Consider the following 16,568-nt stretch of genomic DNA (forward strand, 5'->3'; position numbering starts at 1 on the left):
GGCAACATAGTGAGACCCCAGCCTCTTCAAGGCAAGGGGGGGCAAAAAAAAAAAAAAAGATCAGCTAAGGCGTGGTGGCGTGCATCTACGGTCCCAGGTACTTGGGAGGGGGACGGCTTGAGCCTGGGAGGTCGAGGCTGCAGTGAAATGTGATCACGCCACTGCACTCCAGCCAGGGCGATAAACGAGGTCTCAAAAAAAAAAAAAAAAAGTTTTCACGTGGTTTAAGCGCCCTTCTTGGGAACACTAACAGGAGAGCATTTCATGATCTTAACATTGAAACAGTTGTTACACTACATAAAATCCTCCAAATACCTTTTTTTCCCCAAATAAAACGGCAAATTTCTGAAAGCTTTTATTTACTTTTTTTTTGAGACGGAGTTTCGCTCTGTCGCCTGGCTGGAGTGCAGCGGCGCAATCTCGGCTCACTGCAGCCTCCGCCTCCAGCCGGGTTCAAGCAATTCTCCTGCCTCAGCCTCCTGAGTATCTCGGATTACAGGCGCCCACAACCACACCCGGCTAATTTTTATATTTTCAGTAGAGACGGGGTTTCACCGTATTGGCCAGGCTGGCCACGAACTCCTGACCTCAAGTGATCTGCCCTCCTCGGCCTCCCGAAGTGCTGGGATTACAGGCTTGAGCCACCATGCCCGGCCTGAAAGCTTCTACTGCCATTGTTGTAAGGGCATTTGTCATCCAGCTCAAACCAGGACACTTAAAATGGGACCTCAGAAGGACGCAGTACTGGTTACAATCCGTGGCTCTCCAAACTGACATACATTAGAATCAGCTGAATGGACTTCTCCCCCTCCGTCCGCTCTCTCCCTCACTTCCTGATTCAGGTCTGGGGACTGGCCCTGGCATCTCTGCTTTGAAAAACTCCTCCGTTGATTCTGATACGTAGCAACTCCTGAGAATCACCTCAAGATGCCAAAAATAGCTGTTAAAGAGTTTCTTCCTCACTCGGTCTTTTCAGCCTATTTCTGGTAGATCCTCAGTACAAAAACAAAAAACAAACAAACAAACAAAAAACCCAAAAACAAACAGAAAAACAAAGTCCCGCTTTAGTGCTCCACAGCCACCCAAAGGAACGCGGCTGGTCTACGCACAGCAGACAACCAGGAGGCTCCGGCGATCGAGTGGCGCGGCCGGTGAAGCTTCCGCGAAGACGCCCGGGACACGCTTGCAAGGACCGGAACCGGTCCGGCTTCCACCCTTCCGTACGCACCACAGCTGTGTCGGAATTCATAACCAACTCCAGCCACAGGCAACCCAGCGTCAACCGCCTCTGGCTTTAAAAGCTCCTTTCGAGTTAAAGAGCTGCGGCACTGACGCAAGGAACTGGCTTCGAGGGTACCGGACCGCTCCGCGCCCGCGCACCCAGTTCCCGCCTCCCTCGGGAGGACGTCCGTGCGTACGTGCGCGTGCCGCAACCGCCCTCCTTCAAACGCGCGACGCGAGGGCGGGGGAGCCGCGTGCGCGCGCGCTCTCGTTGGTTCGCTCTCTCGCTCGCTCTCGGCTGCCGCTCTTGCTGCGGCTGCGGCTGGGGCTGGGGGCGGCGGCGGCGACGCGGGCGGCGGGCGGCGCGGGGCGGTCCGGCGGGTTCAAAGAGGAAAACATGGCGGAAAACAAAGGCGGCGGCGAGGCTGAGAGCGGCGGCGGGGGCAGCGGCAGCGCGCCGGTAACTGCTGGGGCCGCCGGGCCCGCGGCGCAGGAGGCGGAGCCGCCTCTCACCGCGGTGCTGGTGGAGGAGGAGGAGGAGGAAGGCGGCAGGGCCGGCGCTGAGGGCGGCGCGGCCGGGCCCGACGACGGGGGGGTGGCCGCGGCCTCCTCGGGCTCTGCCCAGGCTGCTTCATCCCCTGCGGCCTCAGTGGGCCCTGCAGTTCCCGGGGGCGCGGTATCGACACCGGCTCCAGCTCCAGCCTCGGCTCCCGCTCCGGGTCCCTCGGCGGGGCCGCCTCCTGGACCGCCAGCCTCGCTCCTGGACACCTGCGCCGTGTGTCAGCAGAGCTTGCAGAGCCGGCGTGAGGCGGAGCCCAAGCTGCTGCCCTGTCTTCACTCCTTCTGCCTGCGCTGCCTGCCGGAGCCGGAGCGCCAGCTCAGCGTGCCCATCCCGGGGGGCAGCAACGGCGACATCCAGCAAGGTGAGCCGGAGGCCCTGTCTGGCATCTGGGCCGCACAGGATTTGCGCAACCCTAGAGGAGCTGGGGACGGAGGTGCTGGGGCCTGGGGTTGCTCGGACAGGCGCGATCCCGAGGGGTCTCTCAGGTGAAAGACTCGCCCCTGGGACACTTTCCAGAGAAGCTGGACCGCAAGAGATAAGGGGAGCATGAAGGGAGGGGTGTCGGCTGCGAGAGGCTGGGGGAGGGGACGCTGGCTGCGAGGTTTGTGATGTGCGGAACCCGGCCGAGCGCTGGTTCTGGAGCTGGCAGACCTGTACAGTGAGAGAAGGGGAATTTGGGAAACACGTTGTGAGAAGCGTTTTGGCTGGAAGGGCCTGGGCCAGCGAGATGTTGAGGGAGTAGGTAAAAGGTAAGGGCAGTGAAGATGGATTGCTTTGGAGGGAGGGGACTTGGCCTGTTCGCAGATAGGAGAGAGGAGCACTATAGATTAAATGGAGGTGGATAAAATATGTTGGAGGGCTTGGGGTACAGAGAAGGCGCCTGACAGAAAATTGTAAGATGACATTGGGAAGGAGAAACTCGGAAAGTGGACTGCATAGTTAGGGAAAATCCTAAGGTTTGGGGATGAAGGAGAAATGAACTTTGAAGGAAATTGAGAGTTAGGGAAAGCTGGGCATGAATTTGTTTTAGCTCATTGGACGTTAATGAGCCCCTAGTGTTGGGGCACTGTGCTAGGATTGAATAAAGTACTCAATGAAGACTTCATTCACAGTCTAACAGGGGAAACCTATATAACTTGCAGCAGTGGAGGAGGGTATTCAGTACAATGGTTGTGGCACAATAGAGGAAAGGTCAGGGAAACTTCACAGGAAAGGAAATCCATGAACAGGTTTCTTGAATGAGTACCTCACTGTGTTGGAGGGTATTCAGGGCACAGGGCACCCTTCTACATCCCTGGAACTAAAGAATGTGTAAGGTGATTGGTGGAAATTGGATTGGATTGATGGGCTGAATAGATAAAGGTTTCAAAGTCTCTTAAACTCTTGGAATCCAGGTGTGTTTTGAACTTTAGAATATTTTGGGATTTTTCTTTTTTCTGGCAAGGTCTCTTATGTGAGACTTTTATCAGGGTCTGAATTAACTGTATCAAACACGTTAATGTTTCTGCATTGAAACACATGAATGTCACACTAATGGGATAGACAATAAATAACCTCCCAGCACTCACAGTGGGTTCTGTTGCAAACTAAGGAAAAAAAAAATAAAATTTCAAAGCTTTTGAATTTCGGAACTGTAGGTAAGGAATTGTGGAGCTGTACTAAAGGGCTTGGAATTCATCCTGTAGAGTGTATCCTGGACATTGTGGACTAAAGGATGTTCCTGGAGGGTTTTTATATCAAGAGGATAAATGGATCAGATTTCTGATCCAAAAGGATCACTTAGGGCACTTGAGGGATGACGGAAGGCAAGGCTGGAGACAGGGAGACCAGTTAGGAGAATCCTGGCAGTAATCTAGGTAAGAAATTAACATTTGGAATGGGTAGTAAAGAAATGACATCAGGTATTACAGAATGAAGCATTTTGGTTTGGGGGAACGGTAGGGTTTGGAAATTTCCTTTGCCATCTCCTACTCTTGGGCAGATTACCTTTTCTTAGCTTCAGTTTTCTCATTTGTGAAACAGGGGAAAAAAGTACATAACCTCATAGGGTTATTGAGAGAATAAAGTAAGATATAATGTGTAATTATATATACGTGGTAGTTACTAATGAAATGGTAGCTAGTGTATTAATAGTAGTAACTATTAGTAAGTGGCTATGGGAATGGAGGGACGGGGGGATTGTATTGAAATTAGTGTGAGGGAGACAAACATGTAGAATTCCACATTTTTTGTTTGGTGAATGGCAATGCTATTAATACGTATTCAGACGCTGAAGCAGGCTGGGATGAGGGTGAGGCCTGGGGTGGAGGGAGGATAAAATGTTTTCAGTTTGGGTTGTTTTGGGTTTCTAGCATTATTGCGACATGTAGGTAAGAATGTTAAGAATAAGGCTTTGGTTGTTGGAGAAGCTACTAATTGTTTATGGGTGTTTAGAGAATAACTGCTCATGGTCTGTGCACCCATGAGCATAGTAAGACCCATAGGATTCAGTGTTCCTGTGGGAACCTGGGTTAGGTAAGAGATTTAGAGGGAACCCAGAGATGCAGATTATGTTTGACTGATGTGGCTGAGGGACTGAGGTTATGAAATTGGCTATCTGAAATTTATGAAGGAGAGAGAATAATATGTAAATCCCCTCTTCATTTCTTTATCCTTTCTTTTTGAAGAAGGAGGAGTAAGTGGAAGGGACTAACCAAATACTGTCAATCTTAAGTGATATTGCTGTCAACGAATATCTAAAACAAATTGAGTCTGGAATCCACCATGTTTTTTATTTAAAAAAATTTTTTTTTGAGACAGTCTCGCTCGGTTGCTCAGGCCGCAGTGCAGTGGCTCGATCTCGGCTCACTGCAGCCTCTGCCTCCCAGATTCAAGCGATTCTTGTGCCTCAGCCACCCTAGTAGCTGAGATTACAGGCGCACACCACCATGCCTGGCTAATTTTTGTGTTTTTAGTAGAGACAGGGTTTTGCCATATTGGCCAGACTGGTCTTGAACTCCTGGCTTCAAATGATCTGCCTGTCTCAGCCTCCCAAAGTCCTGGGATTATAGGCATGAGTCACCGTGCCCAGCCATCCACTGTGTTTTTAGATAGTCTGGAAAGTAATTTGTCAGTATTAACCTCCTATATACCATTCTGCTTTGCTCTTTAAAAAGATCAAGCTGTGCTGGAAAGAACACTAGATTGGCTGTTGGGGACATAGTTCAGCTCCTTAACTGTTTTACGCTAAAGGAAATTCATACTGTTTTTGTCCTTCAGTTTACTTCTAAAATGTAGCTAATAGTCGTTTACTTATATCTCACTAAGGCAAATAATAAATGCGAAAACGCTTTGTAACTGAGAAATGATTCAACAATATAGGGTATTACTGATCAACCTCAGATACCATCTTCTCTGGTCTGGAGATCATAGCTAGTGGTTTTAATTCACCGTCTTTTCCAGTGATTTTGAAACAAAGATGAGTATAATGCCCTCCTTCCTAACTGGTGTTTTTCCTGTTTCTCTTAATACATTTATTCACACTGTCTGGCTGCTCTCTCTAGATCAACAGTTCTCAGAGTGTGGTTCCTGGACCAGCAGCATCAGCATCATCTGTGACCTTGTTAGGAATACAGATTCTTGGGCCCCATTCCAGACCTCCTGACCAGTAGTCTCATTTAACAAGCTCTCCAGGTGATTCTGATTCACGCTTAAGTTTGAGAACCACTGTGTTGAGTGAAGGGCTCCTCACTTCAAATGTCTCCTCAGAGTTTGACTTCTCATATTAAGTAGTCCTCCAGGTCGCTCTCTCATACATCATCTTTTTTTCTTTGTAGCACAGCTAAAATCCAAAATGTTTATTTTTGTTTACTTACCCATCTCATTTTGCACTAGGATATTGTAGACTGTTCAATAAGTTTTGAGTAAATAAGAATCACAAGAGCTTATTAAAATGCTAACTTGGGAGTTTCTTCAGAGACTGGTTTAGTTGATTTGGTGATGACTCCATGTGCCTGCATTTTTAACAGGTGCCCTGTGATTTTGATGCTTTTGGTACCACCACACTTTGAGGAAGATGGATTTAAATATTTTGAGGAGAAAGTATGATCTGTTTACCGTTGGAGTATTTGCATAATCAAAGTAGATAAATTAGTTAATATTGAATCTCAATAGTGAGCTTTTTAGAGTACTTTTGTGATTGTTTTGGGGGTGCTTTCTCAGGTTGAGGCAGAATAGCTATCATTAGTGGATATATATAATTTTATACTTTATCAATAAAAATACAGATTTGCTACTCAGGAGGCTGAGGCAGGAGGATCACTTGAGGCCAAGAGTTCAAGATCAGCCTGTGTAACATAGCAAGACCTTGTCTCTAAAAAAATTTTTTTAAAATAGGAATCATATTGATGCATCTGAACAAACTCTCAGATGAACTCTTGAAGGAGATGAGGCTACCTGTGAGATGGCACAATGATACAGCTGAAGAAATGAATTGGTATTAAGTTGCATTGGGTTCTGCTATTTTTTTTTTTTTTTTTTCCGAGACAGAGTTTTGCTCTAGTCGCCCAGGCTGGAGTACAGTGGCACGATTTTGGCTCACTGCAACCTCCGCCTCCTGGGTTCAAGTGATTCTCCTGCCTCAGCCTCCCCAGTAGCTGACATTATAGGTGCCTGCCACCATGCCCACCTATTCTTTTGTATTTTTAGTAGAGACAGGATCTTGCCATGTAGGCCAGGCTGGCCTCGAACTCCTGACCTCCAGTGATCCGCCCGTCTTGGCCTCCCAAAGTGCTGGGATTGTAGGCGTGAGGGCACCGCCTGGCCTGGGTTCTGCTATTAATTAGCTATGTAACCGTTGGACAAGGAACCTAGGAAGTCTCTCCAGGTCTTTTGCACTGTGAAGAGGCTGAGTTCCTATCCTGTTAGGTTCTATGATTCTATTGTCTTTTATGCTAACATTCTGTATGTATGTATGTTTAATGTCCTTATAGTTTGTGGGGAGTAATAGAGGAATCACCATGGAAAAATCATTCTGTTACTGAATTCTTCAACTTACTATGGGCTGGGCACAGTGGCTCATGCCTGTGATCCAAGCACTTTGGGAAGCCGAAGCGGGCAGATTGCTTGAGGTTATGAGTTCGAGACCAGCCTGACCAATATGGCGAAACCTTGTCTCTACAGAAAGTACAAAAATTAGCCGTGCATGGTGGCGGGCGCCTGTAATCCCAGCTACTTGGGAGGCTGAGGCAGGAGAATCCCTTGAATCTGGGAGGCGTAGGTTGCAGTGAGCTGAGATCATGGCACTGCACTCCAGCCTGGGTGACAGAGTGAGACTCCATCTCAAAAACAAAACAAAACAAAACAAAAAAACTTACTATGAAAAGTCCGAGATGGCAACAGTCTTGTAAGTGGGAGGGAAAACCTCTTGAGTGTAGTGTGAAAAGCACTTCCTCATAGTGTTTCTGTTTATCACAGACCATGCTGAGCCACTCTGAGGAGTCTTCTGTTTGAGCCCTTGGAATTTGTTGTCCCTGGAGTGTGTATACTATATGACAGTTCTAGCCTCAGTGTGACTTAACTGGTTTGGGGACTTTTTAGGCTCTACTTTTTCTGACTGTCCTCTTCAACAGAAACAAGCTTGAGTGTTTGAATGATCATGTGGTATTACACCAACAACTAGTCATTAAAGATGTGTCCGAGATTGCTGAAATACTTCCTAACAACTTCTGTCTAGCATTGTGGTCAAACTACCTGAATTCATTTTTGAGCTGTGCCATTTAGTACTGGAATGACCATGGATGAGTCACTTAACATCTGTAAACCAGGAGTAATAATTATATCTATGTCATAGAGTTTTTGTGAGAATTAAGAGAGTTAATGTGTTGCAAGGTGCATTTATTGGGAGCTTACATGGGAAGCCCCCAATAAATTGCAGTAGTGTGATTTCGGTAATTTTTCATTTGTCCCCCCATTGCCTTTGTGACTGTATCTCACAGTAAACAGAAAGAAGAGGCAGGGGGGTAAATTGTGGTTTTAAAGGCTTTTCTGACGTCTACTGATGTGTACGGCATGCATGATAAATCATTTGAGTTCCGAATCTTTCTAGTTACCTAGAACTTGTAAAAACTTATAAACTAATGTCCTAAATCCTAAGTCTTTATAATGTCTGGTATTTGTACATCAATAGCCCTAGTTAGGGGACTTTAATTACTTTTACTTTTCTCATAGATACTGCTCTCAGTGGGTCCTAAATGAGAATACCTTAAAGCAGTGATTCTCAAAGTGTGGTCCACAGAATGCTAGGGTGGGGGTTAAGGTAGTGACCATGTCACTGAGACCCTTTTAGAGGTGCACAAGTTTAAAACTATTTTCATAATTACACTAATTTAATATTTACCTTATTCACTCTGCTGACATTTATATTAACGGTGCAAAAGCAATGATGGATAAAACTGCCGTCACCTCTGCATGAATTAAGATGGTGAGTGACTCCATTTGGGAGGCCAAGGTGGGTGCATTGATTGAGTCCAGGAGTAGGAGACTAGTCTGGGCAACATGAGGAAACCCTGTCTCTACAAAAAATACAAAAAAAATTAAACAGGCGTGGTAGTGCATGCCTGTAGTCGCAGCTACTCAGGAGGCTGAAGTGGGAGAATCGCCTGAGTCAGGGAGTGTCGAGGCTGCAGCGAGCCATGATTGTGCCATTGTACTCCAGCCTGGGCAATGGCATGAGACCCTGTCTTAAAAAAAAAAAAAAAAAAAAAAAAAAAAGGAAAGTGGCTCCAAGCCATACTAAAAGTCATTGCATATTTACTTTCACACACTTAGAGAAAAAACAAAAATAAACCTATTCATTGTCACTTAATATCCTTTATGAAACAGTAACAATTACTATATTAAATTTTGGTCTTTAAAACTCTGTGTGATGAAATGGGAAATGTGCCTAAAATGCTTCTGCTGCTTACGAAAGTGCAAGGAAAGTACTTGTGTAGTTTTTTGAGTTCCAAGCTGAATTTGCTTTTTTTTCATAGAAAACTATTTTTACTTGAAATAATGATTGACAAACTATGGTTTTTAGGCATGGGTATTTGGCAGCCATTTTCTCAAAAGTGAATGAATTGAGCCTGTCATTTCCAGGAAAAGAGCTGACATATGTTGCCAGTGATAAAAATCGAGATTTTAAATTAAAATTAGAAGTTTTGGAAAATTGGTGTTTGCTGCCATGAGCTGGTCAGTTTCTCAGTATTTAAAGACTTTTCCTGAAGAGATTGGTGGTGATATTAATAAACGTGCATTTTTTTGATACTGTGTAATGTCAACATTTCAAAGATCTGCGTAGCTTATTGCAATATATTCTAAATGACCAATGCATGATGTTAAGTGCAAAACAGAGCAATAATAAATAGATTGTATTTTATTTTATTATTTGAAATGGAGTCTTGCTTTGTTGCCCAAGCTGGAGTGCAGTGGCACAATCTTGGCTCCCTGCGACCTCCACCTCCTGGGCTCCTGGGTTCAAGCAGTTCTCCTACCTCAGCCTCCCAAGTAGCTGGGATTACAGGCACATGCCACCACGCCCAGCTAATTTTTGTATTTTTAGTAGAGATGGGGTTTCGCCATGTTGACCAGGCTGTTCTTGAACTCCTGACCTCAGTTGATCTGCCCACCTCAGCCTCCCAAAGTGTTGGTATTACAGGCATGAGCCACCGTGCCTGGCCAGTAAATAGATTTTAATGCAAGAGAGTAGTAAAGTTTATTGTTAAGGTTTGAGATGCCACATTGCAACTGATGTTTAAAAAATAAATATACTTCTTAAGTTTTTGTGTTGTATCAAATAAAAATATCCACACAGTGATCTGAAAAGGCTATTAAAATCTGCTTTTCCCGTTTCTTAGATACTTAGCTGTCTGAGGCCAGATTTTCTTTATATTCTTCAAAGAAACAACGTATCAAAACATTAAATGCAGAAGCATATATCCAGCCATATTCTATTAAACCACATGTTAAAGAGATCTTTAAAATTTAGCACAATGACACTCTTTATTAATTTTTTTGTTTTAGGAAATACAGTTATTTCTGATTTTTAAAAATGTTGTTTAAACTTGTTGTGCTGGACATGGTGGCTCATGCCTATAATCCCAGCACTTTTGAAGGCTGAGGTGGGAGGATCACTTGAGCCCAGGAGTTCAAGACCAGCTTGGGCAATATAGTGAGACTCTTGACTCCACAAAAAATAAAAAATTTATCCGAGTGTGGTGGTGTGCGCCTGTGGTTCCAGCTACTCAGTACGATGAGGTGGGAGGATCGCTTGAGTCCAGGAGGTTGAGGCTACAGTGAGCTGTGATCATGCCATTGCACTCCAGTCTGGGTGACAGAGTGAGACTGTCTCAGAAAACAAACAAAACTAGTAATAAAATAAACATAATTTTAACATTTTAAAATTTAAGATTCATTTTTAATTCATTTTGTAATGAATTAAAATACATTTAAAACATATTTGATGGTCATACCCCATCTAAACAAAAGCTCTTTGTGTTCCTCAATAACTAAGACTATAAAAGAGGTCCTGAGACCAGAAAGTTTAAGCCCTGCTCTGTTAACGGACATTAAGAACATGATAATGTCTCAGAGTCTTTGGGCTAGTGGGAAGAATGTCAGATCATAAAATAATAGGTGGCAGATTTATACATTTGTAGTTTTGCATTTTGGAGTACCCGTAACAGTTCAGAAAAAGCTTCCCGTCAATAAAATGTAAAAATGAAGAAAGTACTTATTAACCGAAGTTAAACTTTTAAAAATAGCTCACTATAGATTTACTGATTTTTTTTTTCATGTTTATGGCTGTCTAAGCCAACTTCAGAGATTGCGCTCAGGATGATAGTTAAATTAACCTCTTGTCTCTGGCCACAAATTGCACCTCTATCCCTTGCCATTGGACTCAAGGGGAAGTGGGAAAAAGAACAAGGATGGATGAACATAAATATACCATTTTTAGAAAAATATTTAAAGCCTATTCCCCAGTGATGAGTAAATGGCATGCACCGTATGGTACTAACGAGTACATTTGAATGCTTATTATTTGCTATTTATGTTCCTTTTGTGAATTATTTGTCCATGTGTTTTATGTTTTTCTTTAGATTGCTTACATTCTCTGTTTTGATTTACAAGAATTCTTGACAAATTCTGTATACTGATCCTTTGTTGATGATTTAGGTTGAAGATATATTCTGAGCCTACGGCTTGGTGTGGTAGCCAACCTCTAAGATGGCCCCTTGTTCCTTTTCTCCTATTACTCACATCATTCTATGGTTGCTGTCCAGTTGCTCAAGGCTGGTCTCCGTGACCAAGATAATATATTAGAATTAATAGTGACTTCTGAGGCCAGGTCATTAAAGGCATATATACAACTTTTTCCTTGCTCTTTGGATCCCTCATTCTGTGAAAAACAGCTGCCATTCTGTGAAAGATACTCTAGTAGTCCTTTAAAGAGGCCATATGGAGAAAAATCGAGGTCTTCTGCAAAAACCCGGCACCAACTTGCCAGCCATGTGAAAGCCGCTTTTGAGGTAGATTCTCTATCCTAATCAAGCTTTCAGATGACTGCAGTCCTGGCTGACATCTTGACTGCAACCTTCTTAGAGGCACTAAGCCAGAACTGCCTGCCAAGTCCCTCCCAAATTCTTGTTTCAATAAAGCTGTGAGAATTATTGTTGTTTTAAGTTATTAGTTTTTGAGTTAATTTGTTACATAGCAATAGATAACGGATACACTTTTACTTTTTAGAGAGCTGTTTTTTCATGTTTTTATATTAATGTAGTTTTTTCTCCTTTTTTTTTTTTTTTTTTGCTATTCTTAGTAGCTTTATAATAAGCAGTAAGTTTTGTTCATTAAGGTAATTTCACTGCCCTCTCTACATATACCTTGGTCATCTTCAAGATTATCTCAACTGGTCTTGACCCTTAGCTCCTTTTTTTTTTTTTTAAATGAAAAAATTTCTTTTTCCAAGACAAACCTTGGCCATTCACCTTTTGCTCACTCTTATACTAAAATGTATTATCTTGTGAAAGTTCATTTTAAAAACCTCTTAAGCAGTGTGTGGTGGTACCTGCCTATAGTGCCAACTACTCAGGAGGCTGAGGCAGGAGGATGACTTGAGCCTAGAGTTTGAAGCTATAATGTGCTATGATTGCACTTGGGAATAGCACCTGTACTCCAGCCTGGGCAACACAGAGAGATGCCACCATCTCTTTAAAAAAGAACAGAAAAACAAACCAAAAAAACCTGTCAGTGTTTTTGTTGGAATTGCTTTGAATATGTAAATCAATTTGGGAGAAAATGTCTTTATGGTGTCTGCCTATTTATAAACATGGTATGCCTCTGCATTTGCTTAAGTCTTCCATGAATGTTTTCGAGTGTGTATTTTGAGACGGAGTCTCACTTTGTTGCCCAGGCTGTAGTGCAATGGTGTGATCTTGGCTTACTGTAATCTCTGACTCCCAGGTTCAAGCAGTTCTCCTGCTTCAGCCTCCCAAGTAGCTGGGATTACAGGTGCACGCCACCACGCCTGGCTCATTTTTGTATTTTTAGTAGAGACAGGGTTTCACCATGTTGGCCAGGCTGGTCTTGAACTTCTGAGCTCAAGTGACCTGCCTGCCTGGGCCTCCCAAAGTGCTGGGATTACAGGTGTGAGCCACTGTGCCCGACCTATTTTTTAAATGTCTCAAGTATACTGATTTCATATTTATATTTGATAATTCCATCATCTGATGTTCTTGATGTCTTATTTTACTACTTTCTTCTGCCTGCTCTTGTTTGTTGTGGGTGGTGTCCTCCTGTATTTTATAGTTTTAGGCAGTGAGCCTGTTCACCAGGGCCTTATGAAATCTGCCAGACTGGTTTTAGGGAACAAGCCTCCAAAGGGTGTTTTGCATTTGCTTCTGTCAGGTGCCATCAACACAGAAATTACTGAAGCAGACTTTTAGTTTACCGTATCTTAGTATTGTCAGATGTTGATTTAGTGTTTACCTTATAGGCTGGCTGTATTTAGAAATTCTTAGAATTACACACAGTGTGGGTGTGGGGGGAAAAAAAGGGGAAATTCTCAGGAGAAAATTTTTTTCCTTACCCCGAACCCAGGCAGTGACAGATTTCTTCATTTCCATGCTGTTGGTCAGATTTTTTTTTTTTTAAATTTCACTATTCTTTGCTTATGCACCCTAATAACTGAGGTTGTAGTCGTTCAAGTCAGTTTTATGAAGATGAGTCTTGATCTAATTAATACATTACACAGGCCCTGGGCTCCCATGTCTTCCCCATTCTTTGTTTACTCCCTTGTTTGTACATTCTAAAGAAGAGTCACTAAGAGTATAGTTTCTGAGCCTTTGCATTTTTGAAGTTTTCTTTATTCTACTCTCTTCTTAAATGATCGCTTGGCTGGATATGAAATTCTGGGTTAAAACTTTTTTCCTCAGAACTTTTAAGGCATATCTTTCAGTGTCTTAAATCAGTGTTGCTGATGCTACTGTAATTTTGCTCGTTTGTACAACCCTGGTTGGGTTTCGTTTGTTTATTTACCTCTTCTTGAGATCTTTTTATGTCTTGGATCTCTTCATCTATTCATCATTGTTTTGAAATACAGTGATGTGCTTCTATTGATTTTTTTTTTCTAAAAGTTTCTAAAAATTCATTGTGCTTTTTCATTTAGTCTTGTAATCTTCATTTATAGTAAGATAACTTTACATTTTTTTCAAAAGGTCCTTCCCCACCTCCCGCTCTTTTTGAACTATTACTGTTTGATGTTGGCTCTCCTAGGTTCATATTCTCCCCATCTTTTATAGTTTCCTTCCCTTTGTTTTTTTGCTCAGCTGACATTCTGAAAGATCTCCTTGTCCTTATCTCTAACCCTTTTATCCAATTTATTAATTACATTGTACATTTCTTTCTTTTCTTTTTTTTTGAGATGGAGTCTCATTCTGTCACCCAGACTGGACGGCTCACTGCCCCCTCTGCCTCCCTGGGTCAAGTGATTCTCGTGCCTCAGCCTCCTGAGTAGCTGGAACTACAGGCTCGTGCCACCGCGCCTGGCTAATTTTTTTGCATTTTTAGTAGAGACGAGGTTTCACCATGTTGGCCGGGCCACTCTCGAACTCCTGACCTCAGGTGATCCACCTGCCTTGGCCTCCCAGAGTGCTGGGATTACAGGCGTGAGCCACTGCGCCTGGCCTACATGGTACATTTCTAAGAGCTTCCTTGCTTAGGTTGTATTTTTATAAGATTCTATTCTTTTTCTGTGGACTTAGTATCTTCTTTCTCTGAGGATACAAATGTTTTTCTTCCCTAGGCAAAATACCTATTTTACGTTATTTTTCATTTGACTTTTTACTTTTGAAACATTTCAGGTATACTGATTCCATATTTATATTTGATAATTGCATTATGTAACTTTTTTTTGTGTGTGAGACAGAATCTCAGTCCGTCGCCCAGACTGGAGTGCAGTGGTGTGATCTTGGCTCACTGCAACCTCCGTCTCCTGGATTCAAGTGATTCTTCTGCCTCAGCCTCTGTAGTAGCTGGAATTATAGACGTGCACCACTATGCCCAGCTATCATTATATAACGTTTTTGACATCTTATTTTACTGCTTGCTTCTGCCTACTCTTGTTTATCTTCTGTTCCCTTTATTATCTGTTTTACTTTCTGGTTTTTTTTTTCTTTTGATCTTTGTGTTTCATAGGTTTCCCCAAGCAATAGATGATCCTTGGTTGTCTCACCACTTGAATGAGGCAATATCAGTTCTGATTGAAGATTCTGTGCTTGTGTGTGGGGCTTGTTAATTATTGGGCATTGCTTTAGATCAGGGATTGGCAAACTGGCCCATGAACTAAATACAACCAACTGCATGGTTTTGTATGACCCGTGAGCCAAGAATGATTTTTATATTTTAAATAGTTGGGAAAAAAGAATATTTTGTGACATATGAAAATTATTAGAGGCCGGGTGTGGTGGCTCACGCCTGTAATCCCAGCACTTTGGAAGGCCAAGGTGGGCAGGTCACTTGAGGTCAGGAGTTGGAGACCAACCTGACCAACGTGGTGAAACCTCATTTCTACTAAAAATACAAAAACGATTAGCTGGATATGGTGGCAGTTGCCTGTAATCTCAGCTGCTTGGGAGACTGAGGCAGGAAAATCTCTTGAACCTGGGAGGCAGGGGTTGCAGTGAGTCAAGATTGCGCTGTTGCACTCCAGCCTGGGGAATAAGAGCGAAAACTCTATCTCAAAGAAAAAGAAAAAAAAATTATTTTAAGTGTCAATTTGTGTTTAGAAATTTTTATTTGAACACAGCCATGTACATTCATTTATGTATTGTCCGTGACTACTTTTGTGCTGTAATGGGAAAACTGAGTAGTTGTGACAAAGATGTGTACTGCTTTTTGGTGCATTACAGATTGCAGTGATGCAGCTATAACTTGATAGGGATGTGTATGGCTGTAGCACAACATTTAAAATTTAAAAAAATTTTCCAAAAGATTGCATACCTATCATTTCAAAGAAGAGTGAACGGATTTTAAATGTCATGCTTTTACAGCAGAGTACATTTTGTTTTGAGTTAGATGGCAAAGCATGGTGTTTATTATGTACTTATACTGTAGCTGTGCTGAAAGAGTACAATGTTATGTTGACAACCCCAGACTAAGCACTGATTACATTATTCCCAACTCACAGGAAAGCAAAAATCAGAAATAAGAAAGTTTAAAATGGAATATCTGATCACAGCAGAATTTCTTTTTTTTTTTTTTTTTTTTGAGACCGAGTCTCGCTCTGTTGCCCAGGCTGGAGTACAGTGGCCGGATCTCAGCTCACTGCAAGCTCCGCCTCCCGGGTTTATGCCATTCTCTTGCCTCAGCCTCCCGAGTAGCTGGGACTACAGGCGCCCGCCACCTTGCCCGGCTAGTTTTTTGTATTTTTTAGTGGAGACGGGGTTTCACCATGTTAGCCCATGTTAGGATGGTCTCGATCTCCTGACCTCGTGATCCGCCCGTCTCAGCCTCCCAAAGTGCTGGGATTACAGGCTTGAGCCACCGCGCCCGGCCCAGAATTTCTTTTTTGATACTGTCTTTTTTCCTAAACAACCTAAGATATTTACTGTGCCTTGTGATACCACATCCCACATTTTCGTTTGATGGGACATGTTAGGCATTGGTTATGAATCAGATTTCAAGCAGTGTGGTGTATACAGCCTGACCTGTTGTCCGCAATAGATTTGGAAGAATCAGAATTTACAGGATTCTACTTGTAACATCACAAATGACTGCCAGAATGCATTCCACAAATGAATTTTGTACCAGTCTGACCTGTCATCCATTTGTGGTTTATTAATAGAATGCTAAAATTCACATTACACAACTCATTTCTTTTCCCATCACTGAGGGCTGGCTTAAATACTAACCCTCACAAAGTAAATACTTACGCAAAAAGCTAATGTCAGTCAAAAGATCCCCATCAGTTTTTTTGTCTGCAATAGGGTGGATATGAAGGTAAGGTATTGAGAATCATTTCACTGTATTACTGTGCTTATGAATCTGAAGTATTAAAAGTAGTAAGTCAGAGCACTGCATTTCGGCTGTCCTTCATATATTAAATTTTCTGCTTTGTGTTGAACATTACCTTCATATGTTGTGAGACATATAAAAGGGATATATGTAATGAACCTTAGACCCATTGAATCTCGCTGGAGAGGTAAGACATTATATTAAAGAACAGTATAATACATTTTATTATAAATTGGTAATAAATTTGATTTCAGTA

The 16,568-nt window shown here is 42.8% G+C and overlaps 1 protein-coding gene across 6 annotated transcripts in view; it reads left to right on the top strand.

Annotated features, from left to right (window-relative positions):
- The first annotated feature begins 1,493 nt into the window (after nt 1-1,493).
- Nucleotides 1,494-16,568, top strand: part of LOC105479152 (tripartite motif containing 33) — a 122,087-nt gene continuing 107,012 nt past the window's right edge. For 2 of the 6 annotated variants that reach the window (XM_011736993.3, XM_011736995.3), the window contains exon 1: nt 1,494-2,144. In XM_011736993.3, coding sequence (XP_011735295.1) covers nt 1,619-2,144 — 526 coding nt within the window. In that variant the 5' untranslated portion in view covers nt 1,494-1,618. Of the gene's footprint in view, nt 2,145-2,390; nt 2,533-14,066; nt 16,298-16,568 lie in introns of those variants that run through there. The other 4 variants (XM_011736991.2, XM_011736992.2, XM_071085873.1 and 1 more) reach the window with 3 other exon arrangements.

Source organism: Macaca nemestrina, chromosome 1, assembly GCF_043159975.1.
Source record: "Macaca nemestrina isolate mMacNem1 chromosome 1, mMacNem.hap1, whole genome shotgun sequence".
In the NCBI taxonomy this organism is placed as follows: Eukaryota; Metazoa; Chordata; class Mammalia; order Primates; family Cercopithecidae; genus Macaca; species Macaca nemestrina.